Source organism: Pelecanus crispus, chromosome 29 (genome assembly GCF_030463565.1).
Source record: "Pelecanus crispus isolate bPelCri1 chromosome 29, bPelCri1.pri, whole genome shotgun sequence".
NCBI classification, from domain to species: domain Eukaryota; kingdom Metazoa; phylum Chordata; class Aves; order Pelecaniformes; family Pelecanidae; genus Pelecanus; species Pelecanus crispus.
In genome coordinates this window covers 135,696-154,041 of record NC_134671.1, presented here as the reverse complement: position 1 = coordinate 154,041, position 18,346 = coordinate 135,696, and the positions used below count along the sequence as shown (strand labels likewise).

General features: G+C 65.7%; 3 protein-coding genes across 3 annotated transcripts; all 3 read left to right on the top strand.

Annotated features, from left to right (window-relative positions):
• The first annotated feature begins 4,201 nt into the window (after positions 1-4,201).
• On the top strand, positions 4,202-5,907 carry MRPS18B (mitochondrial ribosomal protein S18B). The gene is given in 8 exon segments (XM_075725352.1): positions 4,202-4,241; positions 4,244-4,281; positions 4,567-4,666; positions 4,763-4,860; positions 4,947-5,015; positions 5,274-5,340; positions 5,431-5,490; positions 5,568-5,907. Coding segments are annotated over 8 exon segments (744 nt in total). The 3' UTR covers positions 5,840-5,907.
• A 365-nt stretch (positions 5,908-6,272) lies between these two features.
• On the top strand, positions 6,273-10,344 carry ATAT1 (alpha tubulin acetyltransferase 1). The gene is given in 12 exon segments (XM_075725298.1): positions 6,273-6,370; positions 6,673-6,733; positions 6,835-6,926; positions 7,030-7,090; positions 7,171-7,260; positions 7,262-7,285; positions 7,379-7,480; positions 8,374-8,419; positions 8,508-8,579; positions 8,680-8,858; positions 8,953-9,037; positions 10,232-10,344. Coding segments are annotated over 12 exon segments (1,023 nt in total).
• A 309-nt stretch (positions 10,345-10,653) lies between these two features.
• Positions 10,654-18,221, top strand: C29H6orf136 (chromosome 29 C6orf136 homolog). The gene is made up of 6 exons (XM_075725297.1): positions 10,654-10,788; positions 12,021-12,317; positions 14,626-14,714; positions 15,849-16,049; positions 17,920-17,989; positions 18,087-18,221. The coding sequence occupies exons 1-6, from the start codon at positions 10,654-10,656 to the stop codon at positions 18,219-18,221; spliced, it is 927 nt and encodes a 308-aa protein (XP_075581412.1).
• The last annotated feature ends 125 nt before the right edge of the window (positions 18,222-18,346 follow it).

Sequence of the window (18,346 nt, the reverse complement as noted above, 5' to 3'; positions counted from 1 at the left end):
GTGCTGAGACCACCGCCCTGGTGACAGAGGGGGGCACAGCCCCGTCCTGGCTTGGCGGGGGGGGGCTTTGTGCCCCCCAAAACAAAGAGTTTGGGGGTTTGCCCCCCCCATTTTGGGGTTGCCCCTCCATTTTGGGGTTGCCCCACCCATTTTGGGGTTGCCTCCCCCATTTTGGGGGGGGGTCCACACAGAAGCAAACACCGACCCGACGGCCCTCGGTCCCCGCGCGTTAGGGTGAAGCCGCTCAAATACCACCGTAGCGGGGGGGAGAAGGGGTAGGGGGGGACCCCAAAAAGCACCGAGTCCCCCCCCCAAGGGGGGAAATCACCTCTCGGGGCGGTGGGGGGGAAGCCCACCCCTAAAATTAAGCCGGGGGGGCTTGGCCTCATCCAGCCCTGCCAGCAGCCAGCCGCGAGGCCGAGCAAGGCCTGACCCCCCCCCCCGCCACCGTGTTTTTACGCCGCTTTTGCTCATTTCTCCCCCCCCCCCAAAAAAAAAAAACTTTTTTTTAGGGGGGACAGAACCCCGTTTTCAGCTGGGGCGGTTCACACGGACCCTGAAACCGCGGTGAGGGGGGGGGCTGCCCGCTGTGCCCCCCGCCAAGGGGAAATGCTACCACTGGAAAAGAGCGCCAGGGAGACAAGGGCTCTCCCCCCGCGCACGCCGGGCTGAATTTAGGGGGAAATTCATCAAAAATTAATCATTTTATTCACAAACTTTACGGGTTGTTTTTTTTTTTTTTTTTTCAATTTCTCTCCTTTGAACCAAAATCCTTTGGATTCGGTTGTCGAGCGTTTTGGCCAGAGCGGGGTGGGGGGGTGGGAACAGCTCCCGACCCAGCGCAGCATCCGCATGCACCGGGAGACGGATGGTAAAGAATTAAAAAAAAAAAAGGGGAGATTTGGGGGGGTTGTTTTTTTTTCTTTAATTAAAAAATAGATAAAAATGAAGGTTGTGAAATGTAATTAAGACCAGAAAGTTTTTTTTGCTTACCCGGTGGGTTGCAGTTGTTCCCCTCCCTTTTGCTGAAGTAAAACCAAGTTCCCTTCGCTTGCTAAGCCTGCACCGCACACAGCACCTCCGCGCTGCCAAAATGGGGCAAATTCATTGAAAATCGGGAGAAAAAAAAAAAAAAAATGTCGAACTTTTGGGGTGCGCCCCCCCCCAAAAAGTGATTTTTTTTTTTTTTTTTTTTTTTTTGGGGGGGTGAAGCCCAGTGATAGCATTTCCCTGTCACGATAAATTAAAGGTTATAAGTCGCTTGAGGATGCTGTTTCCCCCCCCGCTTCCTCCCCAAAACCGCCACCCAAACCCACCGGGGGGGGGGGGGGGGTCCCCAAAAAAAAAAAAAAAAAGGGGGGGAAGGGGAAAAGGAAAAAACAACAAAAAAAATCCTATTTTTGGGGAGGAAAACGGGGGGTTTTTTGGCACAACCTACAAAAGAAGCAGCGGCCCGCAGGGTCCTACTCTGTACGGCACCGGGATCCTGCAGACGAAAGCCGGAGGGGGGGTACGGTTAGAGCGGGATTTTGGGGAGGGGGGTCAGGATAAATTGAGGGGGGGGGGATAAGGAAGGGGGAGATATCGGGGGGGGCCCCCCCGGCCGGCGGCGCGGTGGGAGGGGTTTGCCAGGAGCCGGTTGCATCAGCCGCGGCCGCGAGGCCCAGGCGCCATTTTAGAAGCCGAAAAAATAAAACCAAAATTGGGGGGGGGGGGGGGGAGAAGGTTTAAGGGGGGGGGTTAGGGGGTAAGGGGGGGGGAACACACACAAATATCGATAAATATAACGACCCCCCCCCGCCTCCAGCCCCGCCACCGCGCGACACCCTACGCCAATTAAAATAGAACGATTAAATCCGCGTGGATTAAGGATTTGGGGACCCCCCCCCGCCGCCCCCCAAAATGCAAAGGGGCTGCGGAGCCCCCACCCCCCCCGGGGGGGCCGCCAACCTGTAACGAAATAAATATCTATAATAAAAAAAAAAAAAAAAAGGGGGGGGGGGGAAAGGAGGAAAATGAGTTTTTAAATAAAAAAAAAATAAGACAAAGAGCGGGCAAGCGGCCGCGCCATCTTGGCCCCGAAGCTCCCCGAGTCGGGTTCATTTTGGGGGGGGGGGGGTATTTTGAGGGTTTTTTTTTTTTTAAAGCCAACCCTGAATTTTTTTGCTTGAAAAAAAGCAGGTTTTTGGGTAAAGCTAAGCCTGCCCTAGCAATCTTTATTGCTAGATTGCAGCCCCCCCGCCTTAACCACCCCCCCCACCAAACCTCCTTCCTTCCCCCCCCCCCCCCCCCAGCATTCTCCTGCACAAAACAATCCTAAAATGGCACCTAAAAAACAAAAATATAAAAGAAGTCATTGTTTAACATTTGAATTTTCAATATCAACCCGGATTCCGTGCGTTTTAACAGCCGCCCCGCAATCTTTATGTACAGATTGCTCGCTCGGGTCCCCCAATTTCCGTCTCCCCCGCAAAAAACCAAGCGATTTTGGGTATTCGGACGATTTTTTTTTTTGTTCTTTTTTTCCCTTTTGGTTTTTGCGTGGGAGCTCATGAACCCTCCGCCACCGGCTCCCACGTCTTTTTCACCGAAATACCCCCAAATTTTAAGGTTTAACCACCTTTTAGCAAAGCCTACGTCCTCCTCAAGCACACAGTTGGGGCTCTTCCTCCCATTATTTTCTCTCTTTGGTACAAATTCAAGGGGTTTTTTCGGGGAGGGGGGGTTGAGGGGAATTCAGCTGGTTGAAAATTCAACACTTACTATCCAATTATTTTTCTCGCCGACAGCGCTTCAAGGTTTGGATTTTGGCATTGGTGGTGTTATCAGAGCAAAAAAAGAATTGCTTTGTTTTTGGTCATGGCTTTAAAAAAAGGCAGCAACTTTTTTTTTTTTTCAGCTTGACAGGGGAGGGTTTTTTTTTTTTTGGAGGGGGGGGTTTGTTGGTTATTTTTTTTTTTTTCCCTAAAGGGGTGGTTTTGTCGAGCTAAATGACGGAAAAAAAAAATAAAAAAAAAAGTTGCTTGGATTTAAAAAAAAAAAAAGGGATTTTTGCCTTTGTTTTTTGGGGAAAGAAGAGGGAGAATATGTTTTTAAGTGGCAGTTTCCTTCGAGTTTGAAACGGCTTCCCAAGGACGGTCCAAAGGACGGAGGCTGCGATGGCGGCTCTTCCACGGCACCGGGATGGGAGCGGGAAGGGGGGAAGAAAGCTTTTTCTTCCCCGATTTTTTGTATTTTTTTGTTTGTTTGTTTGTTTGTTTTGTTTTGTTTGTTTGTTTTTCTCGTGGTAAAGGCGACGGCGTCTCTCAAGAGCAACCAAACCTGGAGCGGGGAAAGGAAGGAGGAAAAAAAAAAAAAAAAAAAAGGGGGTGGGGGGGGTGGGCACAATAAATAAAAAAAAAATAATGGAAAAAAAAATTAGAAGCAAAGAAGAAAGACACGAAATGATTAGCAGTCGTTATCCCCGGTGAGAGTTTAAAATTTTAAAGGGGCGGGGGAGGGAGAAGTGGAAAAAAAAACCGAAGGAAATCGCCCTCGGAGCGAGGGGGGGATGGTTTCTCCTCAGCTTTGAGGAGAAAGAGAGGGCTGAGGGCCCCGTCCCCCCCCGGCGGGGCTAGGAAACGGGGGGGGACGCCATTTTCTCAAGGCGAAAGGACGCTGGCCCTACAAAAGGGCCCCCCCAGCGCCCCAAAAAACAAGGGGAAACCCCCCCCTTCCCCCCCCCCAACCGCCAACGGCCAACCGCCGCCCCGCCGGAGCTCTCTACTCACCTCCACCCAGCCCTCAGAATGGCGCCGAACACCGCGGGCGGAGCCTTTTATACCCGGCCCCGCCCACAACCCCCTCCTCTGCCCCGCCCCCTCCCTCCGCCGGCCCCGCCCCGGCGCTCGTCACTGAGCCGCTCTGTTGCGCCTGCGCCGCACCCCCGCTCCCCCCGCCCTTCGGGCGCCGCCGCGCGCCCTCCCCCCTCACGGCGCCTGCGCCGCCACCGCCCCGCGCATGCGCGGCCGCCGCCCGCCATTGTCCCCGGGCTCTGTGGCGCAGTTTTTATTCGGGCGGCGCCGGCTGCGCAGGCGCGGGCGCCCGTACGGCAAGATGGCGGCGCCCCGCCCTCCGGTGCGCGGGGGGAGGTGGGGGGGCAGGTCCCCTCCCTTCTCTTTCCCTCCCGCGGGGCGGAGGCTGCGCCTGCGCGGCGGCAAAAATGGCGCTGGCCGGGGCTGTGGCGCTGCTGCGGGCGGCGGCCGCGGCCTGCGGGGCCCGGGGCGGCCGCTGTGGGCTCGGGTGAGGCGGGGACCGGGGCGGGGAGGGGGGGGGGGGAAATAGGTCGAGCTGCGCCCCAAGGCGCCGCCACGTGCGGCGGGTGACGTCAGAGGGGGTAGAGGCGGGTGCGTGATGCGATACGGCGGCGCAGCGCTGGCGTCACCGGTGCCGGCCGCCCTCCCCCCCCCGCGCCCCTTTCTCCAGGGAGGGCAAGGTGTGATGTCATAGCGGTCAGTGATGTCACTGCCCGGGCAGGGGGGGGCAGCACCCCGTGACGTCACCCCCATGACATCACCCCCTCGCCAGGACGCCCTCCGGCTCTGCAGCACCCAGGCCGCATCCCCGAGCCCCCCCAGCCCCCCACCTCGCTACCAGGAGCGGCCCTGGGAGTACCTGGAGAGCGAAGGTAATGGGGGGGGGGAAGTGGGGGGGGTTTGGGGGTCCCGGAGGGGTTGGGGACCCCCCCAGTCCCCCAAAAAACCTTCTCCCCTCCCCCCCGCAGAGTACCGCGCTACCTACGGCGACAAACCCGTGTGGCAGGGCTACCGCCGCAACCACAAAGGAGCCATCCCGCCCCAGCGCACCCGCAAGGCCTGTCTGGTGAGGCACTGGGGGACAGTGGGGGGAACTGGGAGGCACTGGGGGACAGTGGGGGGCACCCCCTGACCTTGTCGTCCCCCTCCCAGCGCAAGGGGAAGCCGGTGGGAAACCCCTGCCCCATCTGCCGCGACCGTAACCTCCACGTGGATTTTCGGGTAAGTTTGGCGGGAAGATTTGGGGGGGCCTCCCCTCCCCCCGTACCCTCTTCTCCTTTTTTCCTTCCTTTTCCTCCCCCCCTTTTTCCTCTTCCTTCTTCCCCCCCTTTTTCCTCTTCCTTCTTCCCCCCTTTTTCCTCTTCCTCATTCCCCCCCCTTTTTCCTCTTCCTCATTCCCCCCCCTTTTTCCTCTTCTTTCCTCTCCCACCATTTTCCTCTTCTTTCCTCTCCCACCATTTTTCCTCTTCTTCCCCACAGAATGTGAAGCTCCTGGACCAGTTCATCTGCCCCCACTCAGGTACCATCTTCCACCCCACGCACACAGGTGAGGGGGCACCCCTGGGGGGTGGGGGGAGCACCCCTGGGTGCTGGGGGGTGCCCCCACGGCCACTGACCGTCTCCGTCCCCCCCTCAGGGGTCTGCATGAAGCAGCACAAGCTGCTGACCAAGGCCATCGCGCAGGCGCAGGACCACGGTGAGTCCGGCGGGTGGGCGCGAGGCGGGGAGCTGCACCCATGGGTGCCCCCCAGCCCCTCACCACCCCCTCCCCAGGTCTCCTATGGCTGCAGGTGCCCTACGTACCAGTCCCCCAGGACGACTTCTCCAACCAACACCCGGCCGTCAGCAAGACCCCGCCGGCGCCTGCCCTGGCTCCTGGCTGCCATTGGTACCCCTGGTACGAGCGGCAGCCTCCCCCCGCCGCCGCCATCGCTCGCATGCGCCGCCTCTACAAGAATTACCTGAAGGTAGAAGAAGCCCCGCTGGCCACGGGGACGCCGCCCGACACCCCTGCAGCCCCTTGCGCGGAGCACAGCGGGGAATAAAACGTTTACAGCCCACCCGGGATCGGTGTTTTCTTTTTTTCTACTCGGGGAAACAAGAGGGAGGGGGCGGTCGTGCCGCCAAAATGGCCGCTGGGGCCTCAAAATGGCCGCCGCGCCCCAAAATGGCTGCCAGTAGCGGGGGGCGGGGGGTTATATCCCAGCGTGCCTTGCGGCGGCGGGAGGAGGAGATTGTTCCCGTCGTGCTTTGCGGCGGAGCGGGAGCCTGGTTGCTAAGGGCGACGGGTTGCCGTTGAGGGGCGGGGCTCGGTTGCTAGGGGAGGGTGAAGAGGAGGCAGCGATTGGTTCAGCGGTTGCTAAGGGGCGGGGGTTAGCGCCGGCCGGGCCTGGCGGTGGTGGCGGCGGCGGGGCCGGGCCGGGCCGGGCCCGGCGGGCGGAGGAGGCGGCGGCGGGGCCGGGCCCGGCGGGAGCGGCCATGGAATTCCCTTTCGACCTTGCACCGGTGCTGGGCGACCGCGTCTGCGTGGTGGACCAGCACCTGCGGCCAGCCGGGCGCCGCGGGCCCACCCACCGGTACCGGGGCCTAGGCACTGAGGCCTGGGGCTTGGCGCCTGGGCCCGCCCGGGGCATGCTGGGAAACAAGGGGGGGCGCGGGGCATGCTGGGAAAGTGGAGGCCCCATTGCCCGGGCCGCGGTTGTTAATGGGGGGGGTGCCCCAGGGCATGCTGGGAAGCAGGGGGTCCGGTAGGCCCTGCCCCAGGGCATGATGGGTAATGGCGCCTCATCACCCCCCACCCCCCCCGGGGTCTTTTATGGGGGGGGGAGAGGATTTGGGGGTGATGCTGTCCCCCCCCCTCCCTGTCCCCATGGCGCAGGGGGGACCTGGAGCAGCAGCTGAGGACGGTCATCGATGAGCTGGGCAAGGCCTCGGCCAAGGTAGGGGGCAACGGGGGGCAACGAGGGGTAACGGGGGGGAGTAGGGGGGCAATGGGGGGGAGTAGGGGGGCAATGGGGGGGTAACGGCTCTTCTCCCGCAGGCCCAGGGCCTCCCGGCCCCCGTCACCAGCGCCACACGCATGGAGGCCAACCGCCACGTCCTCTACATCCTCCGCGACGCTGACAGCCGGGGGTGAGCGCCCGTTCCCCCCCCCCACCCTTCTCCCGCCCCAGCGAGTGGGAGCCCCCAAATCCAGGCACCCCCCCAAATCCCTTCGCCTTTCTCCCCACAAAAGGACCCCCAAAGGCGCCGTCGCCGGCTTCCTCAAGGTGGGCTACAAGAAGCTTTTCCTCCTGGTGAGTTTTCGGGGGGGGGTCCGGGGAGCGCCCGGATGCCTGAGTGCCCCCCGTGATGGCCATCTTGTCGTCCCCCCCAGGACCGTAACGGCGCCCATAACGAAGCGGAGCCGCTTTGCGTCCTGGATTTTTACATCCACGAGTCGCTGCAACGACACGGTTATGGGCGGGGAGCTTTTCCAGCACATGCTGCAGGTGACGAGGAGGGACAAAAAGAGGGGGGGACACCACACAAAGGGAGAGCGGGGACCCCCCCCTCAATGCCTCGCTTGCCCCCGCGCCCTGCAGAGCGAGAGGGTGGATCCTTGGCGTTTGGCTGTCGACCGACCCTCCGAAAAGCTCCTGGGTTTTCTCCGCAAACACTACGGCCTCACCGACACTATCCCGCAGGTACGGAGCGGCGGCAGGGGATGCCGGGGACGTTTTTGGGGTGCCCCTCGCCCCTCTGGGGTGCCCCCCACCCTCCTGGGGTGCCCCCACCCGGGGTATTTGTCACCATTTTTGTCTCTGGAGGCGAGTAAAGAGTCTCTTGGTTCCACAAAGTTGAGGTGGAGCCATGAGAATTGCCTCTGGGGGTTCAGAACACCCCCAGTTTTTGCCCCATGGGAGAACAGAGCCTTAGAAAGTGCCCTGGGGGGGGGGAAATTATCCCAAATATTTGTCCCAAGCGGGGATAGAGCCTTAAAAGCTACCCTGAGGGGGGAAGATTGCTCCAGGGGTTTGTCTCATGGTGGGGTAGAGTCTCAAGACAGCCCCAGAGGGGGCAAATCACCCCCAGATTTGCCCCATGGGGGGGGGTAGAGCCTTAAAAACTGCCCCAGGGGGGCAAGTCACCCCCGGATTTCCCCCATGGGGGGGGGGGTAGAGCCTCAGGAACTGCCCCAGGGGGGCAAATCACCCCTGGATTTGCCCCATGGGGGGGGTAGAGCCTTAAAAACTGCCCCGGGGGGGCAAATCACCCCCAGATTTGCCCCATGGGGGGGGTAGAGCCTCAGGAACTGCCCCAGGGGGGCAAATCACCCCTGGATTTGCCACATGGGGGGGGGTAGAGCCTTAAAAAACTGCCCCAGGGGGGCAAATCACCCCCAGATTTCCCCCATTGGGGGGGGGGGGTAGAGCCTCAGGAACTGCCCCAGGGGGGCAAATCACCCCCTGGATTTGCCCCATGGGGGGGGTAGAGCCTTAAAAACTGCCCCGGGGGGGGCAAATGGCCCCCGGATTTGCCCCACGGAGGGGTGCAGGCAGAGCAGCCCCTCACCCCAGCCTTCCTCTCCTCCCCCAAGGTGAACAACTTCGTCATCTTCGAGGGGTTTTTCTCCAACCGACCGGGTGAGTTTTGGGGGGGTCCCGGGGGGGTGGGGGGCACGGGGTGACCCCGCCCAAGCCCTAAAAACGCTGCCCCCCCCCCTCCCCACAGCCCCCCCTCGCCGCCCGCCCCCCAAGCGCCCTGAGGAGGAGATCAAGCCCTACTCGCTGTCGGAGCGCGACTGTAAGCCCCGGGGAAACTGAGGCACGGAGCTTCGCTGGGCTCCGCCCCTTTTGGGGGGGAGGGGGCGGGCCCTGCCGAACCCTCAACCAATCATTTCCAGTCCTGCGAGAAGAGGCGGAGCCGCCTTGGCCCTTCAACTTGACCTCGGGGCGGGCGGGGGGCTCGCCGGTACGCGGCAGCCTCCGGCCGTTCCTGCTGCGGCGGGAGACGCCGGACGGACGGACGGAGCCCCGGCCGCCGGACGGACGGACGGACGCCCCCCAGCACCGCCCGCGCCAGGTGGGCTCCCTTCCCCCCCCCCAATTTTGCCATTTTTTGCCTCATTTTTCACTCCCCCCCACCCACCCACCCCGCTCTTTTCTCGCCCCCGCAGCTCCCTCGGGCGCGCCGGCCGCTGAGCCCCACGGCAGCTCTCCCCACGGCAGGGCCGTGGGGGGCTCGGCGCCTGCTGGGCGCGGGTGGGGGGACGTGGGGTGCCCCAGGGTGCCCCCTTCCTACCCCATAGCTCCCGTGGGTGCCAGTTCCTGCCCCATAGCCCCTATGGGTGCCTGTCCTCACCCCATAATCCCTGTGGGTGCCTCTCCTCACCCCTCTGGGTGCCCATCCCTGCCCCATAGGCACAGTCGGTGCTAGTTACTGCCCCACAGCTCCCGTGGGTGCCCATCCCTGCCCCACGGGTGCCCCCTTCCTGCCCCACAGCTCCCGTGGGTGCCCATCCCTGCCCCACGCGTGCCCTTTTCCTGCCCCACAGCTCCCATGGGTGCCTGTCCGTGCCCCATAGGTGCCTGTCCCCACTCCACAGCCCCTGTGGGTGCCCCTCCCTACGCCACAGCCCCACAGGGAGGGTCCCAATTCCTGCCCCACAGCCCCTGTGGGTGCCTGTTCCTGCCCCATGGGTGCCTGTCCCTGCCCCACAGACCCAGTGGGTGCCACTTCCTGCCCCACAGCCCCCAGGGGTGCCCGTTCTCACCCCAGGGGTGCCTGTCTCCACCCCATAGCTCCCAGGGGGGCCTATTCCTTCCCCACAGCCCCCGTGGGTGCCCATTCCTGCCCTGTGGGTGCCTGTCCCCACTCCACAGCCCCTGTGGGTGCCTGTTCCTGCCCCATGGGTGCCTGTCCCCACTCCACAACCCCCATGGGTGCCCATTCCTGCCCCACAGCCCCCATGGGTGCCCATCCCTGCCCCATGGGTGCCTGTCCCCACTCCACAGTCCCCGTGGGTGCCTGTTCCTGCCCCATGGGTGCCCATCCCTGCCCCACAGCCCCTGTGGGTGCCCATCCCTGCCCCACAGCCCCCGTGGGTGCCCATTCCTGCCTCACGGGTGCCTGTCCCCACTCCACAGCCCCCGTGGGTGCCCGTTCCTACCCCACAGCCCCCGTGGGTGCCTGTCCTCACCCCCGTGGGTGCCCGTTCCTGCCCCACGGCCCCAGGGAGGGGGGAGGGGGGTGACCCTTCCCCTCCCCCGCCCCGTTTTTGGTAACATTTCAATAAAACCGGTGACTCGCAGCTTTGGGTCCCTCGTTCTGTGGGGTCTCGGGGGGTGGGGGGTGATGTCATCGCTGGGGGCGTGGCCTCACTGAGCCCCGCCCCCTGCCCGGCGCGCTCGGACCTATACGGCCCCTTGGTTAAGCCACGCCTCTTGCGGCCTTAGCCACGCCCCGTGCTGGCTACGCCCCGCCCCCCAGCTGGCGAGCCGCCCTCCTACTGGCTGACGGTGAGCTGTCTCCGCCCCCTCCGGGCCGCGCCCTCCGCCAAGGGGAATGAATGGGCCCGGCCGGCTGGCGGGAAACGACTGCGCATGCGCGTCCCGCCCGGCGCAGGCGCACTGCCCTGCCCCCACCGCGCATGCGCACCCGCCCGGTCACCTTCCCCGGCCGCCCCGCGTTCCGCGCCCTCTCCCCGCGCATGCGCGCGGCGCGCCCGCCACCTCCCGCGCCTGCGCGCTGGGGCGCGGCCTGGGCGGAGCCAGCGCCAGCCGGCGGCCGACGCGCAGGCGCAGTGCGAGCGCCGGCTTCAGGCGAGGCGCGGCCGAGGCGAAGGAGCGAGGGGAGGGGAAGGGGGGGGGGCTCCGCCATGTACCGGCACGGCCGGGCCGCTGCCGCCGCCGCCCGCCTCCGCCCCGCCGCCGCCCTCCGCGCCTGGGCCCCGCTCGAGGCCGCTGGGGCCGGCCCGGAGCCGCCGCGACGCCGTTACCGAGCGCGGCCGCAGGTGAGGGGCGCGGGGAGGGGGCGGGGCTGCGCGGAGGGGCGGGGCGGGGCTATGCAAATCGAAGAGGGGGGCTGGGGCGTGGTTATGCAAATTGTCGCCGCAGCGGAAGAGAGGGTCGGGCGGGCATGTGGGCGTGGCTATGCAAATTAAATAGCGGATTGGCGGGAAGGGGGGCGGGGTTATGCAAATAAACGCCGCGGAACTGCAGTGGGGCGGGGCGCCCCGGGGGATGGGGCGTGGCTATGCAAATCGTCACCGCTAAGTAGAAGGGGAGGCGGGGCCGACGGGGCGTGGTTATGCAAATCGCGCGGCAGCGCGTTGCCGGTGGGGGAGCCGGCGGAGGGGCGGGGCCTGCGCCTGGGGGGCGGGGCCTGCGCCTGGGGGGGCGGGGCCATGGGTGGCTGAGGGTCCCCTGCGTGGGGCAGCTCCGTCCATGGGGGCCTGCCGGGCCCCGTGGGGCAGATCCCCCCTTCATAGTGTAGATCCATCCTCCTGTGGGGCAGATCCCCTCCCCCAGTGGGGCAGATCCCCCCTTTATAGTGTAGATCCATCCTCCTATGGGGCAGATCCCCTCCCCCAGTGGGGCAGATCCCCCCTTTATAGTGTAGATCCATCCTCCTATGGGGCAGATCCCCTCCCCCAGTGGGGCAGATCCCCCCCCCAATAGGGCAGATCCCCCCTTCATAGTGTAGATCCATTCTTCTATGGGGCAGATCCCCCCTTCATAGTGTAAATCCATTCTGCTGTGGGGCAGATCCCCCCCCAGTGGGGCAGATCCCCCCTTCATAGTGTAGATCCTTCCTCCTATGGGGCAGATCCCCTCCCCCAGTGGGGCAGATCCCCCCTTCATAGTGTAAATCCATTCTGCTGTGGGGCAGATCCCCTCCCCCGGTGGGGCAGATCCCCCCTTTATAGTGTAGATCCATCCTCCTATGGGGCAGATCCCCTCCCCCAGTGGGGCAGATCCCCCCCCCAATAGGGCAGATCCCCCCTTCATAGTGTAAATCCATTCTCCTATGGGGCAGATCCCCCTTCCTATGGGGCAGATCCCCTCCCCAGTGGGGCAGATCCCCCCCCCAAAGGGGCAAATCCATCCCTGGGGGGGGGTCCTGCCGGGTCCCCCATAGCCCAGATCCCCCCCCCCGGGGATCCCCAGGCGCCCCCCCCAGCTATGGGGCAGCCCCACATCCCCACCCCCCCCAACTTGGGGCCCTTCACACCCCCGCCCCCAGGACCTGGAGCCCCCCCGGGGCCACGTTTCGGCGCTGCCCCTCCTGCCCCCCCTGGCCCGGCTGCCCGGCGGCCCCCGCCCGCGAGCCTTGTCTCCCCCGGAGGGGCTGGAAGGTGACATCACCACGGTGGACGGTCACCGGGAAGATGACATCGCCGTCCGCGATGGCCCTGCCACCCCCGTTCTCCTCCTCCTGCGGCCCCCGGCCCCCTTGCTGACCCCCGCCGGGCCCCCCCGCCGCCCCCCGCCCAGCATGGAGGAGCACTTGGCCGTCATGCACCAGAAGCTGCAGCACGAGGTGACGGGAGGGTGACATCGGGGTGACACTGGGAGGGCTTGGGGGTGGGGGTGACATCGGGGTGACACTGGGGAGGCTTTGGGGTGGGGGTGGGGGGTGCGGGGGTCCATCCTTCCCCTGCTATAGGGTGCGTCAGCTGTAGGTGGTGAGGGGGCGGCCGTGGGGCACGTGGTGACGAGGTGCGGGGGTGACAACATGGGGGGTTGACAGGGTTGGGGGGGGGGGGGTGACAGGATTGGGGGGGTGACAAGGTGGGAGAGGGGTGACAAGATGGGAGTGGCAAGGCGGAGGGGTGACAGGACTGGGGGGGTGACAAGGTGGGAGGGGGGTGACAAGGTAGGGAAGGGGGTGACAAGATGGAGGGGGGTGATGACATGGGGGGGTGACAAAATGGAGGGGGGTGATGACATGGATGGGGGTTGACAGGATGGAGGGGGGTGACAAGATGGAGGGGGGTGACAAGATGGAGGGGGTGGTGATGACATGGCGGGGGGTGCCAAAATGGTGGGGGTGGTGACAAGTTGGAAAGGGTGACAAGAAGAGGGGGGGTGACATGGACAGGGTGACAGGATGGAAGGGGGTGACAACATGGAGGGGGGGGTTGACAAGATGGGGGGGTGTGATGACATGGATAGGGTGACAAATTGGGGTGACAAGATGGAGCGTGATGACATGGAGGGGGTGACAAGATGAATGGAGGGGGTGACAAGATGGAGGGGGTGACAAGAAGGAAGGGGTGACAAGATGGAGGGGGGGTGACAAGAAGGAAGGGGTGACAGGATGGGGTGACAAGATGGAGGGGGGGTGACAAGAAGGAAGGGGTGACAGGTTGGGGTGACAAGATGGAGGAGCGTTGATGACATGGAGGGGGGTGCCAAAATGGAGGGAGTGCTGACAAGATGGAAGGAGTGACAAGATGGGGTGACAAGATGGAGGGGGGTGACATGGAGTGGGGTGACAGGATGGAAGAGGGGTGACAAGATGGATGGGGGTGATGACATGGACAGGGGTGACAAGATGAGGTGACAAGATGGAGAAGGGGTGACAAGATGGGACAGTGACAGGATGAAAGGGGGTGGGGACAGTGACAGGATGAAAGGGGGTGACAGGATGGAAGGGGGTGACAGGAGTGGGTGACCAGATGGAGGGGGGTGATGACATGGACAGGGGGTGACAAGATGGGGTGACAAGATGGAGGAGGGGTGACAAGATGGAGACGGTGACAGGATGGTAGGGGGTGACAGGAGGGGGTGACCAGATGGAGGGGTGTGGATGACAAGACGGAGAGGGTGACAGGGCGGACAAGACGGAGAGGGTGACAGGGCGGAAGGGGGTGACAGCATGGAGGGGGGGGTGACAGGAGGGGGTGACCGGATGGAAGGGGGGTGACAGGAGGGGGTGACAGGATGGATGGGGGGTGACAAGATGGACGGTTGGTGACAGGACGGAAGGGGGTGACAGGAGGGGGTGACAGGATGGATGGGGGTGACAGGACGGAAGGGGGGTGACAGGAGGGGGTGACAGGATGGATGGGGGGGTGACAAGATGGAGGGGGTGACAGGAGGGGTTGACAGGGAGGAGGGGGTGACAGGATGAAAGGGGGTGACAGGATGGAAGGGGGTGACAGGAGTGGGTGACCAAATGGGGTGGGAGATGACCTGGACAGGGGTGACAAGATGGGGTGACAAGAAGGAGGAGGGGTGACCAGATGGAGACGGTGACAGGATGGAAGGGGGTGACAGGCGGCGGTTGACCAGATGGAGGGGGGTGATGACAAGACGGAGGGGGGTGACAGGGCGGAAGGGGGTGACAGCATGGGGGGGGGGTGACCGGGAGGGGTGGTGACAGGATGGAAGGGGGTGACAGGAGGGGGTGACAGGATGGATGGGGGGTGACCAAGATGGAGGTGGTGACAGGACGGAAGGGGGTGACAGGAGGGGGTGACAGGATGGATGGGGGGGTGACAAGATGGAGGTGGTGACAGGACGGAAGGGGGTGACAGGAGGGGGTGACAGGATGGATGGGGGGTGACAGGACGGAAGGGGGTGACAGGAGGGGGTGACAGGATGATGGGGGGTGACAGGACAGAAGGGGGTGCCAGGAGGGGGTGACAGGGTGGAGGGGGTGCCAGGATGGAAGGGGGTGACAGGACGGAGGGTGGTGATAGGAGGGGGTGACAGGGTGGAGGGGGTGACAGGCCGGAAGGGGGTGACAGGAGGGGGTGACAGCCCCCCAGCTCTGCCCCCCCGGCCCCGACGCGGTGACGCCCACCCCGGGGGGCTCCGTGTGCCCCCCCGCCCCCCCCCAGCTCCCCACCTTCTTCCTGAAGATCCCCGACTACGGCCTCTACTCCCCCGACGTGGAGTTCATCAACCCCGCGCTGCGGCTGCACACCCGGTGGGTGCCCCACGGGCGGGGGGCGGGGGGCGACGGGGGGGGAGAGGTGGGTGCCAGGGTGGGTGCTGGGGGGACAGGGGGTGCCAGGGGGTGCTGGGGGGGGACGGGGAGTGATGGGGTGGGTGACAGGGGGTGCTGGGGGGGGGAACGGGGGGTGCCAGGGGGGTGCTGGGGGGGGGTGCCAGGATGCGGTGACAGGGGGGGTGCTGGGGGGGGACGGGGGGTGGTGGGGTGGGTGCCAGGGGGGTGACAGGAGGTGCTGGGGGGGGGGGGTGTGACAAGATGGGTGCCAGGGGGGTGACAGGGGGTGCTGGGGGAGGACGGGGGGTGATGGGGTGGGTGCCAGGGGGGTGACGGGGGGGGTGACAGGGGGTGCTGGGGGGGGGGGGGTGACAGGATGGGTGCCAGGGTGTGTGCCAGGGGGGTGCTGGGGGGGGTGCCAGGATGGGTGACAGGGGGTTGACAGGGGGTGCTGGGGGGGGACGGGGGGGTGATGGGGTGGGTGACGGGGGGTGACAGGGGGTGCTGGGGGGAGGGGAGAAGATGGGTGACAGGGGGGTGACAGGGGGTGATGGGGGGGGGGGGGGGGTGTGTGACAGGATGGGTGCCAGGGTAGGAGCCAGGGGGTGCTGGGGGGGGACGGGGTGATGGGGTGGGTGATGGGGGGGGGGGGGAACGGGGGGTGCCGGGGTGGGTGCTGGGGGGACGGTGGGTGCTGGGGGGTGCCAGTGGGTGCTGGGGGGGGTGCCGGGGGGTGCTGGGGTGGGTGATGGGGGGATGGGGGTGCCGGGTGGGGGATGGGGGGTGCCGGGTGTGTGCTGGGGGACGGTGGGTGCCGGGGGGTGGGGGGACGGTGGGTGCTGGGGAGACGGTGGGTGCTGGGGGGGTGCTGGTGGGATGGTGGGTGCTGGGTGGGTGCTGGGAGGACGGTGGGGATGGGTGGGTGCCGGTGGGTGCTGGGGTGGGTGATGAGGGGGTGGGCGGTGCCGGGTGGGTGCTGGGGATGTGCTGGGGGGACGGTGGGGGACGGTGGGTGCTGGTGGGTACCGTGTGGGTGCTGGGGGGTGCCGGTGGGACGCTGGGTGCCAGGTGGGTGCCGGTGGGTGCCGGGGGGTGACGGCCGCCCCCCGCAGCGGGCGCCCCACAGTACCAGGTGGCGGTGGCCCTGTGCCGGGCGGCGGCCTGGGGGTACTTCGCCAGCCTGCGGCTGGAGGTGCTGGCGCTCACCCGGCACCCCGAGGACTGGAGCATCCGGGCGCGCTGGCGCCTGACGGGGCTGCCCCTGCACCTCTGCCTCCTGCGCTTCTACCGCCGCGACAAGCGCCAGCTCCTGCGGTCAGCACCCCTGCGCCGCGGCACCCTCAGCACCCCCCCCCCCATCACCCCCCCTGGCACCCCTTGGCATCCCCAGCACCCCCCCAGGCACCCCTTAGCATCCCCAGCACCCCCCCCCAGCAACACCAGGCACCCCTTGGCATCCCCAGCAACCCTCCCCCCCCCCCGGCACCCCTAGCACCCCCGGCACCCCTAGCACCCCCCCAGGCTCCCTTGGCACCCCCAGCACCCCTTGGCATCCCCAGCAACCCCCCCCCAGCAACACCAGGCACCCCTTGGCATCCCCAGCACCCCTTGGCACCCCCCGGCACCCCTTGGCACCCCCAGCACCCCCCAGCACCCCCCCCCCCCCCCCCGGCACCCCTAGCACCCCCCAGGCTCCCCTTGGCACCCCCAGCACCCCCAGCACCCCTTGGCATCCCCAGCACCCCCCCCCCCCCGGCACCCCTTGGCACCCCCACCAGCACCCCCCCAGGCTCCCCTTGGCACCCCCAGCACCCCTTGGCATCCCCATCTCCCCCCAGGCACCCTTTGGCATCCCCCAGCACCCCCAGGCACCCTTTGGCACCCCCCCGTCATCCCTTATCACCCCCCAGCACCCTTTGTCCCCCCCCCCCCCCCGGCACCCTCTCTCTTGCCCCGGTACCCACTGCCGCTGTGGCACCCTGGACCAGGAGCTTGGGGCACCCACGGCCCCTTTGTCACCAGAGCCCCGTGTCCCTGTCACCCCACGGCCCCTTTGTCACCGTAGCCCCGTGTCCTTGTTGCCCCGTGTCCCTTTGTCACCATGGCCCTGTCACCCCACAGCCCCGTGTCCCTGTCACCCCATGGCCCTTTCACTCCCCGGGGTGGGATGCCACCTCCATGTCCCCGTGTCCCTGTCCCTCCCCAAGAATGGCATGCCAGCCCCGTGTCCCCATGTCCCTGTCCCTCCCAAGGGTGGGATGCCACCTCCACGTCCCCGTGTCCCCGTCCCCTCCCCAGGGTGGGATGCCAGCCCCGTGTCCCCCATGTCCCCCTGTCCTTATCACTCCCTGGGTGGGATGCCACCCTCCATGTCCCCGTGTCCCTGTCCCTCCCCAGGGTGGGATGCCAGCCCCGTGTCCCCGTGTCCCCATGTCCCTGTCCCCTCCCCGGGTGGGATGCCGTCCCCATGTCCCTGTATCCCCATGTCCCCCATGTCCCCCGTGTCCCTGTCCCTCCCCAGGGTGGGATGCCAGCCCTGTGTCCCCACATCCCCATGTCCCTGTCCCTCCCCGGGGGGGGATGCCGTCCCCATGTCCCCGTATCCCCATGTCCCTGTCCCTCCCCAGGGGGGGATGCCAGCCCCGTGTCCCCATGTCCCTGTCCCTCCCCGGGGGGGGATGCCGTCCCCACATCCCCGTGTCCCCATGTCCCTGTCCCTCCCCGGGGGGGGGGGATGCCAGCCCCGTGTCCCCACATCCCTGTATCCCCATGTCCCTGTCCCTCCCCAGGTGGGATGCCAGCCCCGTGTCCCCACATCCCCGTGTCCCTGTGTCCCTGTCCCTCCCTGGGGGGGGATGCCAGCCCCGTGTCCCCGTATCCCCATGTCCCTGTCCCTCCCCAGGTGGGATGCCAGCCCCGTGTCCCCACATCCCCGTGTCCCCATGTCCCTGTCACCTCCCCAGGGGGGGATGCCGTCCCCATGTCCCCGTATCCCCATGTCCCTGTCCCTCCCCAGGTGGGATGCCAGCCCCGTGTCCCCACATCCCCGTGTCCCCGTGTCCCTGTCCCTCCCCGGGTGGGATGCCAGCCCCGTGTCCCCGTGTCCCTGTCCCTCCCCGGGTGGGATGCCAGCCCCGTGTCCCCGTGTCCCCACACCCGCCCCTGACTCCGTCCCCCCCCCCAGGTCCTACGACGCCTTCTCCACCTTCTTCCTCAACTCGCAGGGGCTCATCCGCTGCCACCGCGTGGACAAGGTAGGGCCGGGGGGACATCGGGGGACCCCGGGGGACATCGGGGGGACCCCACAGTGCCCCCTGTGTGTCCCCCCGCCCTAATTTTGTCCCCCCGCAGCTGATGCCAGCCCCCACGGCCGTGCCCGAGGCCAAGAAGCTGCTGGTGGCAGCGGCGGTGGCGGTGGCGCTGGCTGAGCCGGGACCGGCCTTACGCCTCACCCTGAAGCCCCCCGCCGCCTCGGGTGACACCTGAGTCCCCAAATGTCCCCGTGTCACCCCCACCGCCACCCCCCCCTCTTCCTTAACTTAATGTACAGAATAAAAACCGGATGGACGGAGCTGCCGCAGCGGTGACGAGGGGACAGCCGGGTCCCCAAA